This window comes from Poecilia mexicana, unplaced genomic scaffold (genome assembly GCF_051168715.1).
Source record: "Poecilia mexicana isolate PSO_F unplaced genomic scaffold, ASM5116871v1 scaffold_7, whole genome shotgun sequence".
NCBI lineage: Eukaryota > Metazoa > Chordata > Actinopteri > Cyprinodontiformes > Poeciliidae > Poecilia > Poecilia mexicana.
In genome coordinates, this window is record NW_028263376.1 from 5,098,906 (window position 1) to 5,117,461 (window position 18,556).

At 36.7% G+C, this 18,556-nt stretch overlaps 1 protein-coding gene and 1 non-coding gene across 2 annotated transcripts; one reads left to right on the forward strand and one right to left on the reverse strand.

Moving 5' to 3' along the window:
• Window positions 1-2,218: 2,218 nt before the first annotated feature.
• LOC106931573 (scavenger receptor cysteine-rich type 1 protein M130) lies at window positions 2,219-17,836 on the reverse strand. Its single transcript, XM_015009762.2, has 19 exons — window positions 17,745-17,836; window positions 14,780-15,103; window positions 14,567-14,671; window positions 13,547-13,768; window positions 13,277-13,462; window positions 12,950-13,116; window positions 12,190-12,334; window positions 11,778-12,086; window positions 10,366-10,668; window positions 9,948-10,262; window positions 9,519-9,842; window positions 9,094-9,432; window positions 8,302-8,568; window positions 7,410-7,591; window positions 7,214-7,316; window positions 6,914-7,069; window positions 4,483-4,569; window positions 4,163-4,336; window positions 2,219-4,081 (listed from the first exon to the last, which is right to left on the reverse strand). The coding sequence occupies exons 1-19, from the start codon at window positions 17,803-17,805 to the stop codon at window positions 3,903-3,905; spliced, it is 3,948 nt and encodes a 1,315-aa protein (XP_014865248.2). The 5' UTR covers window positions 17,806-17,836; the 3' UTR covers window positions 2,219-3,902.
• On the forward strand, window positions 5,060-5,288 carry LOC148158257 (small nucleolar RNA U3). The gene has a single exon (XR_015763881.1). It is a non-coding gene; the product is annotated as a small nucleolar RNA U3 (small nucleolar RNA).
• Window positions 17,837-18,556: the final 720 nt, after the last annotated feature.

Below are 18,556 nucleotides of genomic sequence, written 5' to 3' on the forward strand. Positions count from 1 at the left end.
CAGTGTGGTAGTCAAGACCACCTACCCAAGAGCAAGTCAAGACCAGCACCCCGCGCTACGTGACACAAAAAAATTAAGTTTTACCTATCAAAATTGCTTCTCAAATTGATCTGAAAGATCCACATTCCCATAAAACACCTAGATATTAAATACTTAGAGCTGAAATAAATGTAATCAGTAAAGATCTGTCCAGAAGAACCGGATCGTTTCTGAATGTCATATCACTATATTGCACTTTGGTCACAGCGTTGTCCCATATAAACGACACCTCAGTCAACACCTCCACACAATAATTCAGGGCATTAGTGACAACTTTTTTTCATCCAGATGCAACATGTGTCTCTGTACAGCTAGCTTTGCTAGCATCACGTCCACAGATCTTACCTTTCTTTAAGCTTTCCTTCCCAGTGATGCTAAAAGTTGGACTAAGTCCCCACCGTCTGTGAAAGCGAAGCGCTGCTTATTTTACATGTCGCCATATCTTATTATTTTTGCAGCGCTATTATGTTACTGACGATTAGACAGACATCTTCTCCCGCTCAGAGGAAACCACTGCGCATGTCTGGAGCTCCGTGTGCGAGTAAAGGGGGAGGCGATGGGTGACAACAGACATGTAAGTCACGTTATTGCTTGGATTTTACGGCGCCACCTTAAGTCCCTGAACTTCACATTTTAATGAAAAAAAAGAGCAATGCGACTTGGATGTAACGAGTAACGCGACAGTTTTGTAGAAATGTAGTGAAGTAGAAAGTACAGATACTTACTGTAAAATGTAGTGGAGTAAAAGTAGAAAGTACCCATTATTAAATCTACTTAAGTAAAGTACAGATACACGAAAATTGTACTTAAGTACAGTAACAAAGTACTTGTACTTCGTTACTTCCCACCACTGCCGTCAGGCGCGTCTCTTGGATCCACAGACTGTCAGATTGTAGTCAGGTCTCTTTCTTTGGGCCTCATACAGGGGTGGACATCCTTGGCAGCTGCTTCAGTTGTTTATAACTTGGTCTGGCTCTGTTTCCTGCCTTATTCAACTACAAGAATAAGGCAGGAGGTTTTTGACTTGCATTTGCCACTTTCTTTGTTTGTACATTAAACTCTGATTGCAAGCTATGAGAAAATGAAAAATAGTCTCTGTTAAAAAATAGGTATGTGTCCACTGTGTCTATTTAGGCTTCAGGCACAAAGCAGAGTTAATGCTAAATCATGATTTCCAGCTAAGCCTCCGGTGGAGAGGCTGGGCATGATGTTGACACATCACTTGAGGGCCGGTGGATACAAATGAGTCCCTGTGGATACATCAGGGCCTCAGTGATCTCAGAGGCTCTTGGCTCTGTTCTCGCTAAACATATCAGACTCCTGCAGATCTGTCACCGCCTGGCGGATGGTGTTACTCTTTGAAACATTTGAAGACTCCAAGTGCCTTTGTGTAACTCTGGGAGAGAATGGTTGTTGAAAAAGTTACAAGGGCAGTATTATGTTTTTCAGGCACAAAGTGCCATTTTATAGCACAATCAAGTAACTGTGTTAACTTTAGTTGTTAAACAAATATGACCAAAAAGAAATGTGACTTTGTAAATTAATGCCTTGAAATTGGGCCTCTGTTGCTTTAAAAACAGACACTTGCTCTTTCTGACACATGACCTTCAATGCATAGTTCCACTCCACCAAGGGGTTGGCTAATTGCTGCTGGCTAGTCTGAAGGAGCTGACTGGGGGACTGCTGGCTGTATGAGGTGGAAACTCACAAGCTTGGAAACTGCAGCTCTGAGGAGAAGCTGCGTCCAGAAGGCGGGGCTCGGTCCAACCAGACACTTTGCTCAGCTGAAGAGTTGCCATTTCCCAAATACGTATGAAAGAATCAATCATAACATTATAACATGATGTACAGCTCAAAAAAGTAGGTTTTACATAATACTGCCCCTTTAAGGTTCAACACAAAACAAAACCTTATTGTGATTTATGAAAAATGGACAACAGCTGTAGTATGAGTTATACTTACCGTAAAACAATAATAAAAAACTAGATGTCTGTTGGATAAAACAGCTTATTGTGCTGTGTATCAAACTATATAAGATCTACTAAACATACAGTTTGATACTCAACATCTAAGCTGCTTCCAGAGAAAGCTGCAGAATCTGAGGCGCTCCACCTGGTGCCAAAGATTACAGCACAGAAAACCTCTGAGTAAGCACAAAACTGTCCATATGAAGAGCTGAGACGTGCTAAATATGACTTTTATTTCAGTTTATCGGTCAAACAGCTTGCTTACTACAAAGACAATATATATGAAGTGGATGTATTGTATACGAGGACTATAATACAACGAGTGATCCTAAAGCAGTCATAAAAACACATAGCAGGACTACAATACAGATAAAAGTTTGCAATGAGTTTTTTTTTAAAACAAACTTAAAATTTTACAGCTGTAATTAAAAGCTTGTCTAAAACACAACTTGGACAAATCTAGATAATCTTTAAAATAGAAAAAAAATGACAAAAGTAATTTTATATATATGCTGGTTTTTTACATACATTGTATTTACAGTTGAAAATAAACAAAATATGACATGCTCCAATAACTTCACTAAAGTACAAGATATAACTGTAACTAACTAACTAACTAACTAACTAACTAACTAACTAACTAACTAACTAACTAACTAACTAACTAACTAACTAACTAACTTTCTTACTAATATGGAACCAGCACTCCTAGCAGTTAGTTAAATATAGCACATTCCTGTATAGTGAGAAGGAACTAATTAAACTGGCTAGCTGTTTCTTTTTTACAGTCTAATCTCTCTGAATGCAGCGAACCTCCAGATCAGGAACAAACTAACAGGGAAGGATTATCAATGAACACCAACGAGTTCTCCGTCTACCTCTCACTCTTCACAGCCAGTATGATAAAGCAGAGAAAACACTGTGACACAATTCTCACCACTGCTACAGATGTGGTCAAAACCAGAATAAATAATAAGGAATCTAATATTTCAGTAGCATATTCTCAGTGAAATGTTTAGAAATATCGTAGCATTTATTACAGTAAGTTTATGCAGTTGAGTAAAAACCGCACAATAAGAATGTATTAATATTAAGAAAAGATAAATATGTTGTGGGGTAATAGATGTAAGTCATGTAAATGCACAATAAAATTAAAACATATACTGTTATTGTGTATTATGTACTGTATTATTATTGTCTGTTTATCTAATTTTTATTGTTTGTTTTACATTTTCATATTGCTAAAAAGTAAATCACTTAAAAAGTAGGAGAGAGTCTAATGTGCCAGACTGACATTTTATTTTTTTAAATCACCAGAATAAAGTCACAATAATATGAAAATAAAGTCACAAAGTTATGAGAATAAAATCATTATGAGTTATGATGCCATCAGCTAGTCAAGTGACCAGCTCAGCTAGTTTGGTGATGTGTTAAAAGATGAAATATTTTCTTATTTGTAAAACCGATGGCAAAGCATAACTTCTTCAAATTAGTTAGTTAGTCACAAGACGTGCAACATTTTTCATTTTAACTTGTTATTATTTTTGGTGTATAAGTTTTCATAAAATTACTGCTTCATTTTCCTACTATTATGACTTTATTCTGGTAATAATATGACTTTAAAAAACATCTTAGCCTGGCTCTAATACTTTATTGTAAATAAAGCTCTAATGTAAGGTATTAAACTAATCGGTTTTGCAACTTCTGGTATGATATACATAATTTGAAGATACAAAAGTTTCAGTTTGTCTATAATTCTTCCCAGAAATACATTCAGCTTTTCAACATTCTGCATTATTGTTAGTTTTCATGTTAAACTGAAGACAGGTTTTTGGGGTCATCCATTTTGTCTTTGACCAGAATTCTGTTTGATTTGAATTTTCACCCAGTTCAGGCTCACCCGTCCTGAAAAACGTCTTCATTTTTCTGGAACTGGTCTTTAGGTCCCTCTTCATCGTCATCGGGCGCAGGCTTGGGCCCGTCATGGACTTCGGCTGTGGTTTTGGCGTTCTCAGGGCTGGCATCGATGTCGTCGTAGTTTTCCTGTGAGTCTTCCACTTCGTAGGTCACACCGTCTGTTCAAAGACAAACAGCTAGCAGTCAGCCAGGTGAATTCAGCGTATTGGAATGATGATTGAAACCGGATGAAAACTTTCCATCACTTGGCTTATCAACCCCGTCTTGCAGGTCTTGGTCTTTAGCAGCTCGGACCACGGAGCCCTGAGGTGTGAGAGGCTGAGCCTCGGTCACCTCATCCACGTCGTCATAGTTGTAGGACCTGTTGCTCTCCACATCTCTCTCCTTCTCCACGTCTGAGTCGGATCTGAATCCTACATTAAAAACTCAGAGCTCAGACGAAGCAAAACGTCTGCTGATTGAATATTAATGGCCGTTCATAAGCCATTCATCTTTGTTTCAAAGATTAAAAGATAAATAAATTTAAATCTATTGAAATGAACTGCTTAGTTGTACTTACTGCCACGATTGAAGCTTCCCATTTCATCTGATTTGTCGACGTCTTCATACTCTCCACTATCCCAGTCTGCTTCTTCCATATCTGCTGCTTTAGAAACAGGTCAGAAATTTACTGATAGATTTTAAAACACTAAAAACAAAAACATAAATGGAAACACCTGTCAGAAGACTCAAACGTCCAAATTGACCACCGAGTTCAAAGTAATCGCAGTTCAACGTCAGCAACCTGCTTTCACAAAGTTTCACTGTTGAAAAATGACTAAATGTGACCTATGACTCTCACCACCAAAGAAAAAAACAATACAAATAGAATGTTGGCAAAACTAAAAGACTTCTTTGAACTTTAAAAGAAAGGCACAAACATTGTTTTTGAGAAACACAATAACTGACCCAAACAGACGTTAGGCATCATTTTTGAAAAGATGAAAGCAAAATTCTTGTTTTTGGATCTAACAAGCACTGAGGCAACATGCTTTTAGTAAAAGCATGTTGCCTTTTACTAAAAGGCAACATGCCTTTTAGTAAAAGGCATGTTGCCTTTTACTAAAAGGCAACATGCCTTTTAGTAAAAGGCATGTTGCCTTTTACTAAAAGGCAACATGCCTTTTAGTAAAAGGCATGTTGCCTTTTACTAAGGCAACATGCCTTAGTAAAAGGCATGCTGAAGAGGCAACATGTTGCCTCTTCAGCATGTTGAAGAGCATGCTCTTCAACATGCTCTTCAACATGTTGAAGAGCATGTTGAAGAGCATGCTCTTCAACATGCTCTTCAACATGTTGAAGAGCATGTTGCCTCTTCAACATGCTGAAGAGGCAACATGCCTCTTCAGCATGTTGAAGAGGCATGTTGAAGAGGCATGTCAGCATGTTGAAGAGGCATGTTGCCTCTTCAACATGCTGCCTCTTCAACATGCTGAAGAGGCAACATGCCTCTTCAGCATGTTGAAGAGGCATGTTGAAGAGGCATGTCAGCATGTTGAAGAGGCATGTTGCCTCTTCAACATGCTGCCTCTTCAACATGCTGAAGAGGCAACATGCCTCTTCAGCATGTTGCCTCTTCAACATGCTGAAGAGGCAACTCTTCAGCATGTTGCCTCATTCTGAAGAGGAAATATAGCAGTAGCTACATTTCCATCCAATTCTTAGGTGAATTCTTGAGTGAACCTTTAAAATGTCGCAAAAAAAGAAAAACATGAGTTAGGTGCATTCCCATCCCTGATTTGGAGCGAATCAACTAATGGGTAATTTTGTCAGTTTGCATGTAGTTGTTTTGTCGCTGTAAGAAATGAGATATAAACGTCACAAACTAGAATGAATCACTCAAAACTGGAGCTGGAGGTTTAGGCCACGAAATGTTTCTGAGTCTCGTGACACAGACCCACCTGTAGGTGGGTAGCGTTCACTACATCAGAACTTATTTGGCAAATATGTTTCCATCTTTACTTTAGCATCTTAGCACTTTTTCAGAAAAGCCAAAAACCACCGCAAACATTTTTACAAGACTGAGAAAGTTATTTCTCAATCTCAGAGAAATAAGAGATTGAGAAATAATCTCAGTCTTTTGTTTCTAAAAAAAACAGGTTAATTAATTTTCCATATCTAGGAATTCTGAGAAGTATTTCATCATTTTCTAATGAAATACTTCAAAATGTGCATTAAAAAAAGTGTTGATGGAAACACAGTTAATGACTCCAAACAGCCGTAAGCGAGCAGTGTCTTGATTTCAGCACAACAAGCCCTGAACCTTCATCTGACAGAAAACCAGACAGGTGGCATCAAACTGTTGGAGGCAAAGCCAAGAAATGCAGAGGGACTGTGGAGTCTAGTCAAATCACTGGGAACTGGAATAGCTGAGAAAGCAGTTTGACAGCACACAACACAGAGGCATAGCAGTTATCAAAAATATTATTTATGCATTTAAATATAGGCCAATTATGACAGAGTGAGAAAAAGTGAAAAGATAAGTTATAAAATTACAAAAACAGTAAAAACAGTAAATTAAAACTCTTCAGGTTTTAATTTGAATTGTATGTGCAATGTTAACTTTGCATTTACCTATATAGAAGGGGAACTCATAAGAAAAATTTTCAGACAGACTCTTTTAATAAGCAGTTTTGTTTCTAATATCAGATTCCTGCCTCTGTTTCTATCAGTGTAGAGTTGGTTCATGGTGAATGTAACCCACAGAACCCTTTACTGACGTTCTGCTCAACAATGAGAACACTTCATTGTGTTTTCTTGGACATTACGCCAAGGTCCGATTTCAGGAAGCATGAAGACAGACTGCCCCCTAGAGGAAACACACTGCAGCACACCTTTGTCCTCCATTGGCTCAAACTCTGACTTGGGCTCAGACAAAGAACCACAGTTGTTATTTTAATGGATAAAAACATCTACTGAGCATTTAGTGGAAATGGTTTCAGAGTACTTACATGGCATCATGGATTTCCTGTTCTTCCTCTTAATGCGGTATCGCACAAATACCACAATCAATGAAACCAGGATAAGAACAATTAGCACTCCAACAATAATAGGAACTGGATCTGTTGGTTCCGTTGGGGGAGGTTGTGTTGGTGGCTCCTGGTAACCTGAGATCAGAACAGGAATCAGAAGGAAGGCCATTAGATGTTATTTCCTTTCCTCCATCTTTGCATCACAACTGAGAGAAAATGTGAATATTGCAATGAAACGCTAAAAGTGACCAGTGAATATTTGTCCTCTGCTGTAGTTACCTTTACAGAAAAAAGAAGTAGGATTTTGACAGGTCTCCTTTAAGACACAGTAGCGCGGGTCTTTGTAGGAACTGCCACAGTCGAAACTTTTTTCCACTTTGGTCTTGTAAAAAATAAAACTTCAGTTAACACTATTTTACGTGAAATGAGTAAGACTCAAATACCTGTCCAAATATTTACAGGATTGAAGATTTACCTGTGGAATGTCTTTTTTCTTGTTTGAATCAAAAATTCCACAATTTAATTTGTTGCACAATTTATCTGATAACTCTCTTGTAAAGTTGGCTGGGCACACTTCCACAGGTTTATCTGGGGTTTTCTGATATTTGATACGTAGCACACCACCACACCTGTATGTTGTGTCAAACTCCATGTCACCTGCAATTCAAAAAGATATAATGTCAAATTAAAAACAAATTTGTTGGAAACTTAAACATGACAGAAAATGTAGTCATGACTTCTGTCTGACAAAAAAGTTTTCTTTTTTTTTAAACATATGACATGCCCTTCTGTAGAATGTGGCAAAATAATCAGTTCCTTTCCACCAGATAATCTGATTTGAATTTGTTAGTACATAAATATCATAATGATGAATAAATATTCTTTCAGATCTTGCTCCAGGTCATTTAAAAGGGACTTTTCCAGTGGACTAAGAACACAAAACAAGTATTTCACATGTCATTTAGTATAGAAGTAAATTCTCAGACAAGAAAAGTAAATAAATAAGTAAATAAATAAATAGGGGGCTGCACAGTGGCGCAGTTGGTAGAGCTGTTGCTGTTGCCCCGTAGCAAGAAGGTTCTGGGTTCGATTCCCAGCCTGGGTCTTTCTGCATGGAGTTTGCATGTTCTCCCTGTGCATGTGTGGGTTTTCACCAGGTACTCCTAGATGTGAGTGTGTGTGCATGGTTGTTTGTCCTGTGTGTCTCTGTGTTGCACTGTGACAGACTGGCAACCTGTCCAGGGTGACCCCACCTCCCGCCCGGAAAGTTAGCTGGAGATAGGCACCAGCAACCCTCCCGACCCCACCAAGGGACAAGGGTGTAAAGAAAATGGATGGATGGATGAATATGGTGGATGAACACTTACGGCTGCAGTAGATAAATACGGGCCCTTCGTTGCACCTCCCTTTGGTTCGTTGGCACTGACCAATGAGGTAATTGTGGTTCTCACAGTGGACATGATAGGAAACTGTAGGAGTTTTACGTTGGTTTTTGCTCAGATTAGGAATGGCATTGCCTCTTCCCAGCTGTTGGCAAACCATGTGTGAATATTCCTCTTTCCAGTGACTGTTGCAGACTGAAGCATTATCTATTGACAGCTCTCCATTTGCTGAAAGCTTAACAGTTGGTTCACCTGTAAACAAAAGCAGAAAAAGTCAAACTGATATTTGTTCTGAATGAAGATAGAGCAGACAACATCAACTGTGTCAACTAAACATCGAGTTCTACAAGTTTAATAAATAAAATCATCCTTTGAAAAATACCCTTTGTAATAACTTAGGTTATCTTTGTCTGATTTTAAAAATTTGCTTGATCAGAAATATTGACAAAGAAGTAAAAATAGAAGAAATCTGTAAGTAGGCCAAATGACAATTAAGTAGGCCAAATGACCATTAGGCATTTAGTTCTTATTAGAAGCAGAGGAAGTATTACAATTGAAGTTTACACAACACTGAAGGTGAACTGTAGCTTCAATAGACATTCAAATTTGACTGCAGATTTTTCCTAAAAATAAAATGTAGTTGTTGAAAAACAAAAATGCTGTAGAATTTGTCTGTAGCCTCTGTTTCCATCATGGTTTATTTTCACAGCTACGTTTCTAACACTGTCAGTGAGGCTGTAATTATTAAAGAATAATCCACCACAAAATAAATCTTACCATCGCATTCAATGAAGAGTTTTGCTGTTTCATTCTGATCTCGTTGCTGTTTCTGTGTTTCACAATCCCAGATATTGTTAGAATTTTTGCACTTAAAAATTCCTTCATACCAATTGTCAGCCTTGAGGAGTTCAGTTGAGTTTCTGTATCTTTTGTAGTTCCCGCACTTCATAGCTTCACAAAGCTTCGTCCCCACGTCTTTTGAAAACTCTTGACTGGAGACAAAATTTCTTTTGGGCTCAGATTCCTTGTTGGAGTAAACAACCAGGTCTCCCTTACAGATGTTCTCAGAGGACGTCTGTGAAGGGCCAAAGTCTTCCAGTGCCAAAGTCTTCCAGTCTAAGACAAACGGCAGGAATCATATGAGAACATGGCTAAAATACTTTAAGCAGAAATGTTTCGAAACAAATAAGAATCACACTAACTGGAGCAGTGGAGGCCTCCAAGGTCTGAAGTCTGGCTGTTGCTTCCAGACATCTCGGCCGTTTCAACTTGACATTCGGCTATTGTCTTTTGTGAACATTCCTGTATTATGATGACATGATTTTCTGATGGTTTAGGCCCAAAGTAGGGCTTTGAGCTCAGACCGTCGCCACATTGCAGCTCCGTACAGATGGTGTTTTGAGTTTCCTTGTTGTCGAGAGTCTTTTTGCTCACTGGTAACCATTGGCCTTCGTAAGACACCTCAACGTTTCCAGAACATTTGTGACGCTGATTATCCTTATCATTAAATCTTGGCTTAATGCTGCCTGAAACAAAAACGGTCATTTTTCTTTAAATTTAGCGAAAACTAAAGAAAATAGTACCAGTTTTAACTTTTTTTTTTTTTTTTTTTTCAAAAAACAAGCCAATACCTTTACAAACAACATAGGCAGGTTTCCTGGAATCTTGATTCTTTGTGGATTCTGGATTCATCTCCATTTTAACAATGCTATACTGCCTCATATTGATGCTATTCTTCATTTTAAACAGACTTTTGAACTTAATTTCACTGTCTGTACCAGGCTTTTTTATGGATTTTAGAATCTCAGTCCCACAGCCGAGTTCTTTACACAGCTCCTTGGACAGCGTATCTGACCAGTGCTCTCCACTTACATAACCGGTCTCATTTCCTGTAGAAATGCTGACCATTCCCCAGCATTTGTGCTGCAAAGTCACTGTAATATTTCCTATTGTGGTGTGGAAAACAAAGAATAAAAGGTTAGTTTTTTTCTAAAAGTTCCACCAAAAAACTAATTCATTATATGCTGATATGTTTAGCATTTGGATTACCTTCACATTCCACATGAGCAATAGTTGAATTACTTGAGTTAATTTGTGTTTTGTTGCAGTCAAAGATTGACTTCTGATCAGATGAGCAGCTAAATGATTCGTTCCACATGCGATTTTTGACTCCAGGAGAGCTCTGATTGTGTCTTTTTGCGTTCCCACAGTGCATCTGCTGGCACACTTTGTTGGCTAACTCTTTATTCCATCTTTCGTTTGACCCTGAGAGCCAATAGAGTTCTTCTTTGTACTCGATCGCCACATCGCCAGAACATGATTGGGGTCCATCCAGAAATAGCAACTTGTTTTCTGTGCAAACAAAGACAAGAGCCATGAAGGAGGTGTAGCTGCAGCTTTTTTCAGATCAAACCTTGCAAATGACAACTTGACATTAACCAAGAAATCATTACTGATATGAATTTGTTATAAAAGTATTACTGATTGCACTTTAAAAATTAGGTAACTTTATGTTATTAAAGGTAAAGTTTAAACAGTAATGATTTCCTGGTTAATGTCAAGTTGTCATAATAAAGACATTTTGAATAATGTCAACTTTGTATTAAAAGTGTCATAATTTACCGAATGACGCTTTATGACAACAGTCATAAATATTCATGAAGGCTTATTCATGTTCATGACAGGTGTTATGTCATGTTTATGACAGTGTCATGACAGTCTTATTGAACCCCCTTCAAATAAAGTGTTACCAAAAGTTCAACCTTTGTCGCACAAATATTGTAATAATAACAGTAATCAAAATATTTTTCTCACTTAAACTAATACTTTGGATTCAGTTTCACAGTTGAGTTTGTTTTAGAAGGAGCTTGTTGATAACCTGCATAAGATATTCCACTCTATCCTGGATATCAAAGGGGAGGGGTGGGTACGAGAGTGATTGACAGCACTAAGACCCTCCTCTTGGTTTCTGGTGTATTACTACAATTAGCACTGGGAGAAGGCAGAGAATTATCTGTCTCCTATTATACTGTCACGACATACTGATAATTTTTACAATTATGTAAAAAACATATTTTTGTAAAAGTTACAAACTACAGTTTAAAAGAGATATTGGACTATTTTCTCTGGTAAATTGGATGAATGAAGTAACTACAACTCCTTGATCAAATAATTTATGTTATTGTAAATGTTAAAAAATGATCAAGAATTGAAAATATCAGCGGTGGTGCTAGAGTAGAATTTGAAATGGCCCCCATAAGTTAAACTAAACTGGGGTTCAAATGGTCCCTTGGTTATTTTCACACACATGCACAGTTGTGTCTTTTGCTTTCTGCATCGTTTCTGTAAATATTTCACATTCTATTATTACTACCAGAAACATCTGGGAATGTTTCTGGTAGTAAAAGTGTTAAAGTGTTAAAATAACAAACAGAAAAAGGGGGGAAAAAACAACAACTCACCATTGCAAATTAGCTGCACTGCTTTCTCATTCCTATTTTGATTGTTGGTGTTAGTGGCTGTACAGTCAGCCAGGTTTTTGTCACTCTGTTGACACCTGAAGGTCAGCATTTCACCAGTGCCCTGGCTGAATTCATCAGAATCAGATTTGTCTTTTCCATCATCCCCACAGTCCAACTGCTTGCAGGCGTGTTTTGTATAACTGCCATCCCAGTTTTCCTTACTGACCCTTTTCCACTGGCCTTCATCCTTAACTTCCAATCTACCAGCACACTTTCCAGGGCCATCCTGCAGTCTGACTTCCCGACTACCTGAAACCAAGTGGAAAACAGAAGGTTAAAGCACTGAAAACCATCTTTAGACAGCTAGAGATGTCACTGAGTTGCTTCAAAACTTTCTGATTGGCAGTCCCACCTTGACAGACAACATAGGGAGCAGATGTGCACTTTTGACTGCGATGTTCGGCTCTGCAGTACCACAGGGAGGACTCACTGCCTGTGCACTTCACATGGTTCATTATCCCATTTTTTCCGTTTATGGTTTTCAACTCCTTAATCACCTGAAAGAAATGTAATGGCAGCTTTCAGGTGCTTTTAATAAACAGAAAAGACAAAGAGGCTGATTGTTTCAAAACACAAAAGAATAACATGAAATGAAGAGAATAATCTTTCAAAGAATATGTTGACTCTGCTGATGCTTAAATGAACAGAGATGGCTTAGAAAAGTCATATTCAGTGACAATAAGACTTTTTAGGCTTTTTATTAAGCCTTAAAAATCTCAATTAAACAAATAATTTAACCTACTTATGTCATGTACTTTTTAGAAAATGGCCTGTCAAAATTATTAATACCCTTCTCAGTATTCAGTTCTAGTTTTCACTGATATCCAGACAAATCATCTGGATAGCAAAGACAAATCTGCCAAATATAGGAGAAATATAAGACCTCAAGTATTTGAAGGTCCTGGTGTTGATCAGATTCTCTATCAGGTTTAAGTTTGGAATCTTCCTGAGTTGCTCTAAAGCATTAATGTTGGTTTCAGTTGAAAGGAATGTGCTGAACACAACCTAATATCACGGTCAACCTTAATCTATCAGGGTCATGAATATGTTTGGGCTTCACTGTATCAATCAAAATGACGACAGAGACCAGCAAGTTAACCCTGAAGACTCACCTTCCCACAATTCAGTTCTTTGCAGACCATTTCAGATTCTTTCTCAGTCCAGTCATCACCACAAACATGGCTTTTTTCATCATTCTTTTGAGTCTTTTGTATTTTGACGTAACCATAACACTTGGTTTCTCTGTCATTGTCATCTGTCAGAAGGACTTTCACTTTGTCTGTTTAGAAAGAAAAATAAATTTAAAAAGGAAAAAACGAAATAAGTGCAAAATGCAGCTCTTCTAATTTATTATTTTCAACAAATACATAAATGAAGAGGAAGGGAACTGATCACAAAATCACAAATAAAACTACTTTGCTAAATACTAACTGGATTACCTGGGCAATGCACATTGCCGTTTGTGGCATTCTGTTGAGAGGGTTGAGCTTCACCGCAGTGTAGTTTCTTACACAAGTCAGGAATCGTTTGATTTTTGGGTTTTTTCCACTTGTCATTCTCTTCCTCTTCCAGTTGCCCAGAGCAAACGTTGGAAGTGTTTCCTATCAGCTGCAATCTTTTGTGGTCTGAAAACCAATCAAAGGATTTACATCTGCTTCAGTCTCACAACAGTTTCACAGATGATGTCGGGATCACACAGTGTTTGTTACCTGTACAACTGACCGCTGCAGGCAAACTGCATTTTGAGGGATGTGATTCTATGCACTGCCACAGATGTTTAACGTTCTGAATGCCTGAACAATTTATTTTTTTGAATGCCCCCTGCTGCGAACTCATGAATCCTTCAGTCCTCATCCATTGAGATGTCACAATTTTTCCAGTCTCCCCACAGCCAGGAATGCTTTTGCACAAACGTGTGGCATCATCTGCTCCTGCATTCATGAAAATAATTATAGAAAGAAGGAAAAGTTCAAAAGTGATTCATTTCTGAGTGATTATAAAGCATTATTTCAAGAACAAGGCTGCAATAGCACAAGAAGAATGCAAAGAAAATATTAAAAACACAAAATCCCTCAGAAGCTTTGTTACATTGTCAAAAACTCTACTGTAAAAATGTCAGGAAAATGTTAGGAAAAAGTCAGTAGTTAAACTGATAGTTTCACTTTTTTTCTCCAAATATAAAAATGATTAAGATGTGTTTGAAATGACAACATTGTCTTTGATATAAATTATAAAAGAAAATACATACTGAAGTAATTTCACTCGAACTTTTCATGATGTTATTGTTGCTTCTGATCAAAGAAACATTTATACATTTGTAAAGATAAAAGTGTGTATTTTGTTTTGGGCAGCGTTGGGGTTTGGTTCTTCCCTTTTGAGCCTTTGTCGGTCATTTCATGCCCAATTCTTTCAGGAGGGATAATTATTTACTCAGAGTATGACTTATACGACTTTCACAAATAATATCTAAGAAAAATAGCCCACTCAGAATTATCAAAAGTGATGTTGGAGGGGGAAAAAAAATCACTTTTGGCAAAAAAAAAAATAAAATACTTAGGCCATTACTCAATAATGTGAATCAGAATAAAAATAAATGAGGATACAGTATGACATTAACTTTCTCCACAGCGTAACAGACCCGAACCCTCCCACTCAGAACGAGTCAATTTTTCCTTTGAACTCTTTTACAGAATCATGTTTTACTGTGAGGATCTGAGGTGGGCTCTTACCAAACCCCTCATTGCAGATGTAACCAGTTTCCTTCTTGTCAGACTGAATTGTGTACTTGACCGCTCCTTCACACTTATGTTGTTCCAAGTGGAAGCTGATATTATCTATAAAAAAAATGTTAAAAACACTTTCAGCATTTTGAAACAGAATATTGGACTTTGATTGGTTATGTTGTTCATGGATACGTGTAATGTGAATTATCAAAGACTTACATGAACATTTGACCTTCTTCACCGTGGGCTTTCGGTAAAAGCTGACGCTTGGACCGGGCCAACCGTCACACTCCCACAGACTTGCTTCGTTCCCTTTGCAATCCAGTTCATTCAGCCAGACTGGGTGGCTGTAGGACCTGTACACGTTTGAGTTTCCCATTGGTTGTCCACAGTGAGTGGTTTTGCACACCACTTCGTCAGTTTTATTGTTCCAATTTTTATCTCCAACATAGCCCATTTTGTTGTTGTAATAAACCTCCACATGTCCTTCACAGGGGTTAGCGTCATTTTCGTTCCGTAGGATGATCTTCCCTTGTTTTGCATCTGGTTTAAAAATGAGAGATTTATGAAGCAGAAAAGCATTTTTCTGAGAGGCAGCATCACACATCGGCATCATGTTCAAAAGCAGTCTTTGTTTTGCACCAGTCAGAAGTTTTCATCCATCTGCAAGTCAAGTCAGAATAGTAGGCACTTTTAAACACAGCCAGGGGTTTTTCTGACAGGGTTCACATGTTCTCCTCATGCATGTGAGGGTTCTGTCTGGGCTGCCGATTGCAAACTTTCAGTCAAAAATGTATTAGTAAACAATCTAAATATTTAGCTTCAAATAAAATTTTAAATTCAGAGCTAAATATTAAGGTAATACACAAATTATTGGAAGTGGACTACCAAAATAAAAGCTGGCTTTTGGTGAGACCGAATCGCTTCATGTCACGTTTTTATCATCATTTCTTCTCTCGACTTGTACGATATTTCAGCTTAGAACTAAAGATGGCAATACAGACATTTACCAACATGTGAACATGATGCTGAAGTGACTCAGCCTCAGCAATGCAGCAGAAGTTCAGAGCATCCAGCTTTTATTTTGACAGCTCACTTCTTCTAATAGGCAAGTGACTTGGCTAATTAGCTAAATAGTTAGTCCTGAGATAAATACTTAGATTGGAGTTAAAAAGTTAGGTTACTCACTAAATACTTAGTTTGAAGCTACGGTAACTAAATATTAAGTTTTATCTTACTAAATATGTAGTTTGAAGTTCTAAAGGTAATAATCTATCTTTCTAACAAAATATTTTCTTTGAAGCAAAAAAAAAATATTTGAATATTGAATAATATTCATAAAGAAGGTGGATACATGAGTGGAGACATTTATATACAAAACCCATTTATTATAAATATCTGAGGTTTAATTTGTGTGTTGTTTTTTTAAAATCCTCTCCATAAAACTTCCACACCTCAAAAGGCATCCTTACACTAATTTAATTTGACTTATTTCCTTGAACATTATTGTTTCAGATAATAATTTATTTGTGTGTTCACTGAAATGTTAGAGCCTGACTGATTAGTGACACACAAAAAAATTATAAAATAATGAAATAAAAAATAAGTTAATAAAACTCAGGCAATATGCCGGCAAGCTTTAGGTTTCATTACAAGACATTTCATGGTTTATTTTAAGTTAAATTATTTGCAGAAAATAATAGCATTTTGAAGCAATAAACTCTCACTTTCACAGTACAACATGTCAAATGTTTACATACTGTCATCATGGGAAATAAGTTTGATAGGTTTAGGCTTAATGTGAAGCTTTTCTAAAAAAAAATTTGGTGAAATTATTATTCAAGAAACCATTGTAATAAATAAATAAAAAGGGACTCTGTACATAAGTTTGAATTTATTTTGTATTATCTGTAATATGCACAGTCAGAAATTATACATACATGCTTCAAGATGTATACAGACCTCAGACAAGAATTTTATTTTTTCAAAGATTTTATTGGCTCTAGTGGCCTGTATTTGAAAGTAAGTAAACAGGAAAGTGGGTAATGAGAGAGTGGGAGACATGCAGCAAAAGTCATCAGACCGGGAATCGAACCGGCGACGGCCGGATTGAGGACTCAGGCCTCCATATGGGAGTTGTGCGTAACCACAGCACCCCGATCACACTTTTTCTCAAATATCCCTTAGAATCAACTTTTTGTAGCCAATAATATTTTTCTTCTACAATTCAGGCTGAATATTTGAGATTGCTTCTTGACAGAAGATCTAATATTTAACCAAATATTCATATTTGATGTATGTATATATTTGAATACTGACTTGTTCAAATGCATCAATAAATGCCCCCAATTTAATGATGGGGCCCATCGGTATGGGCCCATCAGGATCTAAACAAATCTAAATTTCTGCTTGTGACTGAATATGTTTTAATAATAAAAATAAATTTAAAAAACTCAAATATTTAACAGTTAGATCATAATGTTGACAACTACTAAATAAAGAATTTCACATCTGTATAAGTTTCTGTTCAAATACAGAAAATGACTTGTTGCCTAATACTGCCATATTATTAAGTAATAATAATATTGTATATTGTTTTTAAAAAAATGTAGTTTTATTAAAAAAAAAAAAAATAACAACAAATAATGTTGCGTGTAAAGTCCAAACATTAGAACTTTTGTTGTTAATTGTAGAATGATCAAACAAAATCTGCGGATGTTTAATAATGTGGTTAAAACATTTATATTTAATAAACACTTTTACTTTCATAAGTGTGAGAGATGATATTCTAATCTGATGACATCCTCAACTGAAAGTGACAAAGGAAAAAAAGACAGCCAAATAAGAAGTATGATATGTAATAGGATGTTTATGGTCCCTTATAACAAGACATTTTTCCAATGTTAGAAGTGAAATAAACGAAAGGAACTAATACTTTTTCATCAACATTAAGTAATTATTGACTTAAAATAAACTTTCCAGCATCTTGCTGGCAAATTACTTGTAAGTCAGTTTTGTCTTATTTCAAGTGTACCATGATATCTGCTCTAGAAACCAGAACAAAAGTACTTGGTGAGATTTTGAGTTTTTGCAGTGTGATATGAAAATAAATATTCTCTTGCAAATTCAGGATCAAGTGTAACGTCTGTCACAAATGAAAAGTAAAAATAAAATCGTAACTCACCTGCTGAGTTCACCGGCCCGAAGTGAGCGAAGGTGTGGAGGAGCAGAAGCAGGAACCACATCGTCGCCACAGCGCAAAGCGACTGAGGTCTGATGATGATCTGCTCCACTTTATACTGACAGGGAAACGCCCGCCAACATGCCTGTGAGCAGCAGACGGCCCTTCTTTAAACACTTAGATGCAGCTTGGAAGAAAAACGTACAAACTTTTTTAGTTGTTGTTTTTTCACAAAAATGAACAGACAAATTTAACATAACTCAAACGTCATATAATGTATACAAACTCTAAATGTCAACCATAACGTTGTGATGATAAATGACTTGAGATGTGAGAATGTGACAAATCTGGGCCCAGCAGACCTTATAGAGATTTAACAAAGCCAGGTAATAAATTCAACACAGACACAGATAATTTATTAACATTTATGAAAATAATACAAACAGACATCATATTAATGGAAAGATACATACCTATAATTTATTGAACTACTAACTATTTTTTATTATTATTGCTTTTGTTCTGCAGCTAACAACATTTTTGCTATTTGTGTAAGACTAAACAATTTATATTTATTATTATTTTTATGCACTAATTCATGGTTTATACTCAAATTATGGATTATTGAAAATAAAGCAAAAACAGTTTTTGTCTTGTATTCAAAAGAAGCATGAATACATAAAAAGTCAGTCTGTTTTTGTCTAAAGAAACATTGCCTGTGTGATTAAATTAAGATATTGACATTTATGATATGAAAGAGATGCTAATTATGAACTTATGAACCATAAAATAAAAATCTTTTTGAGGGGTATCTG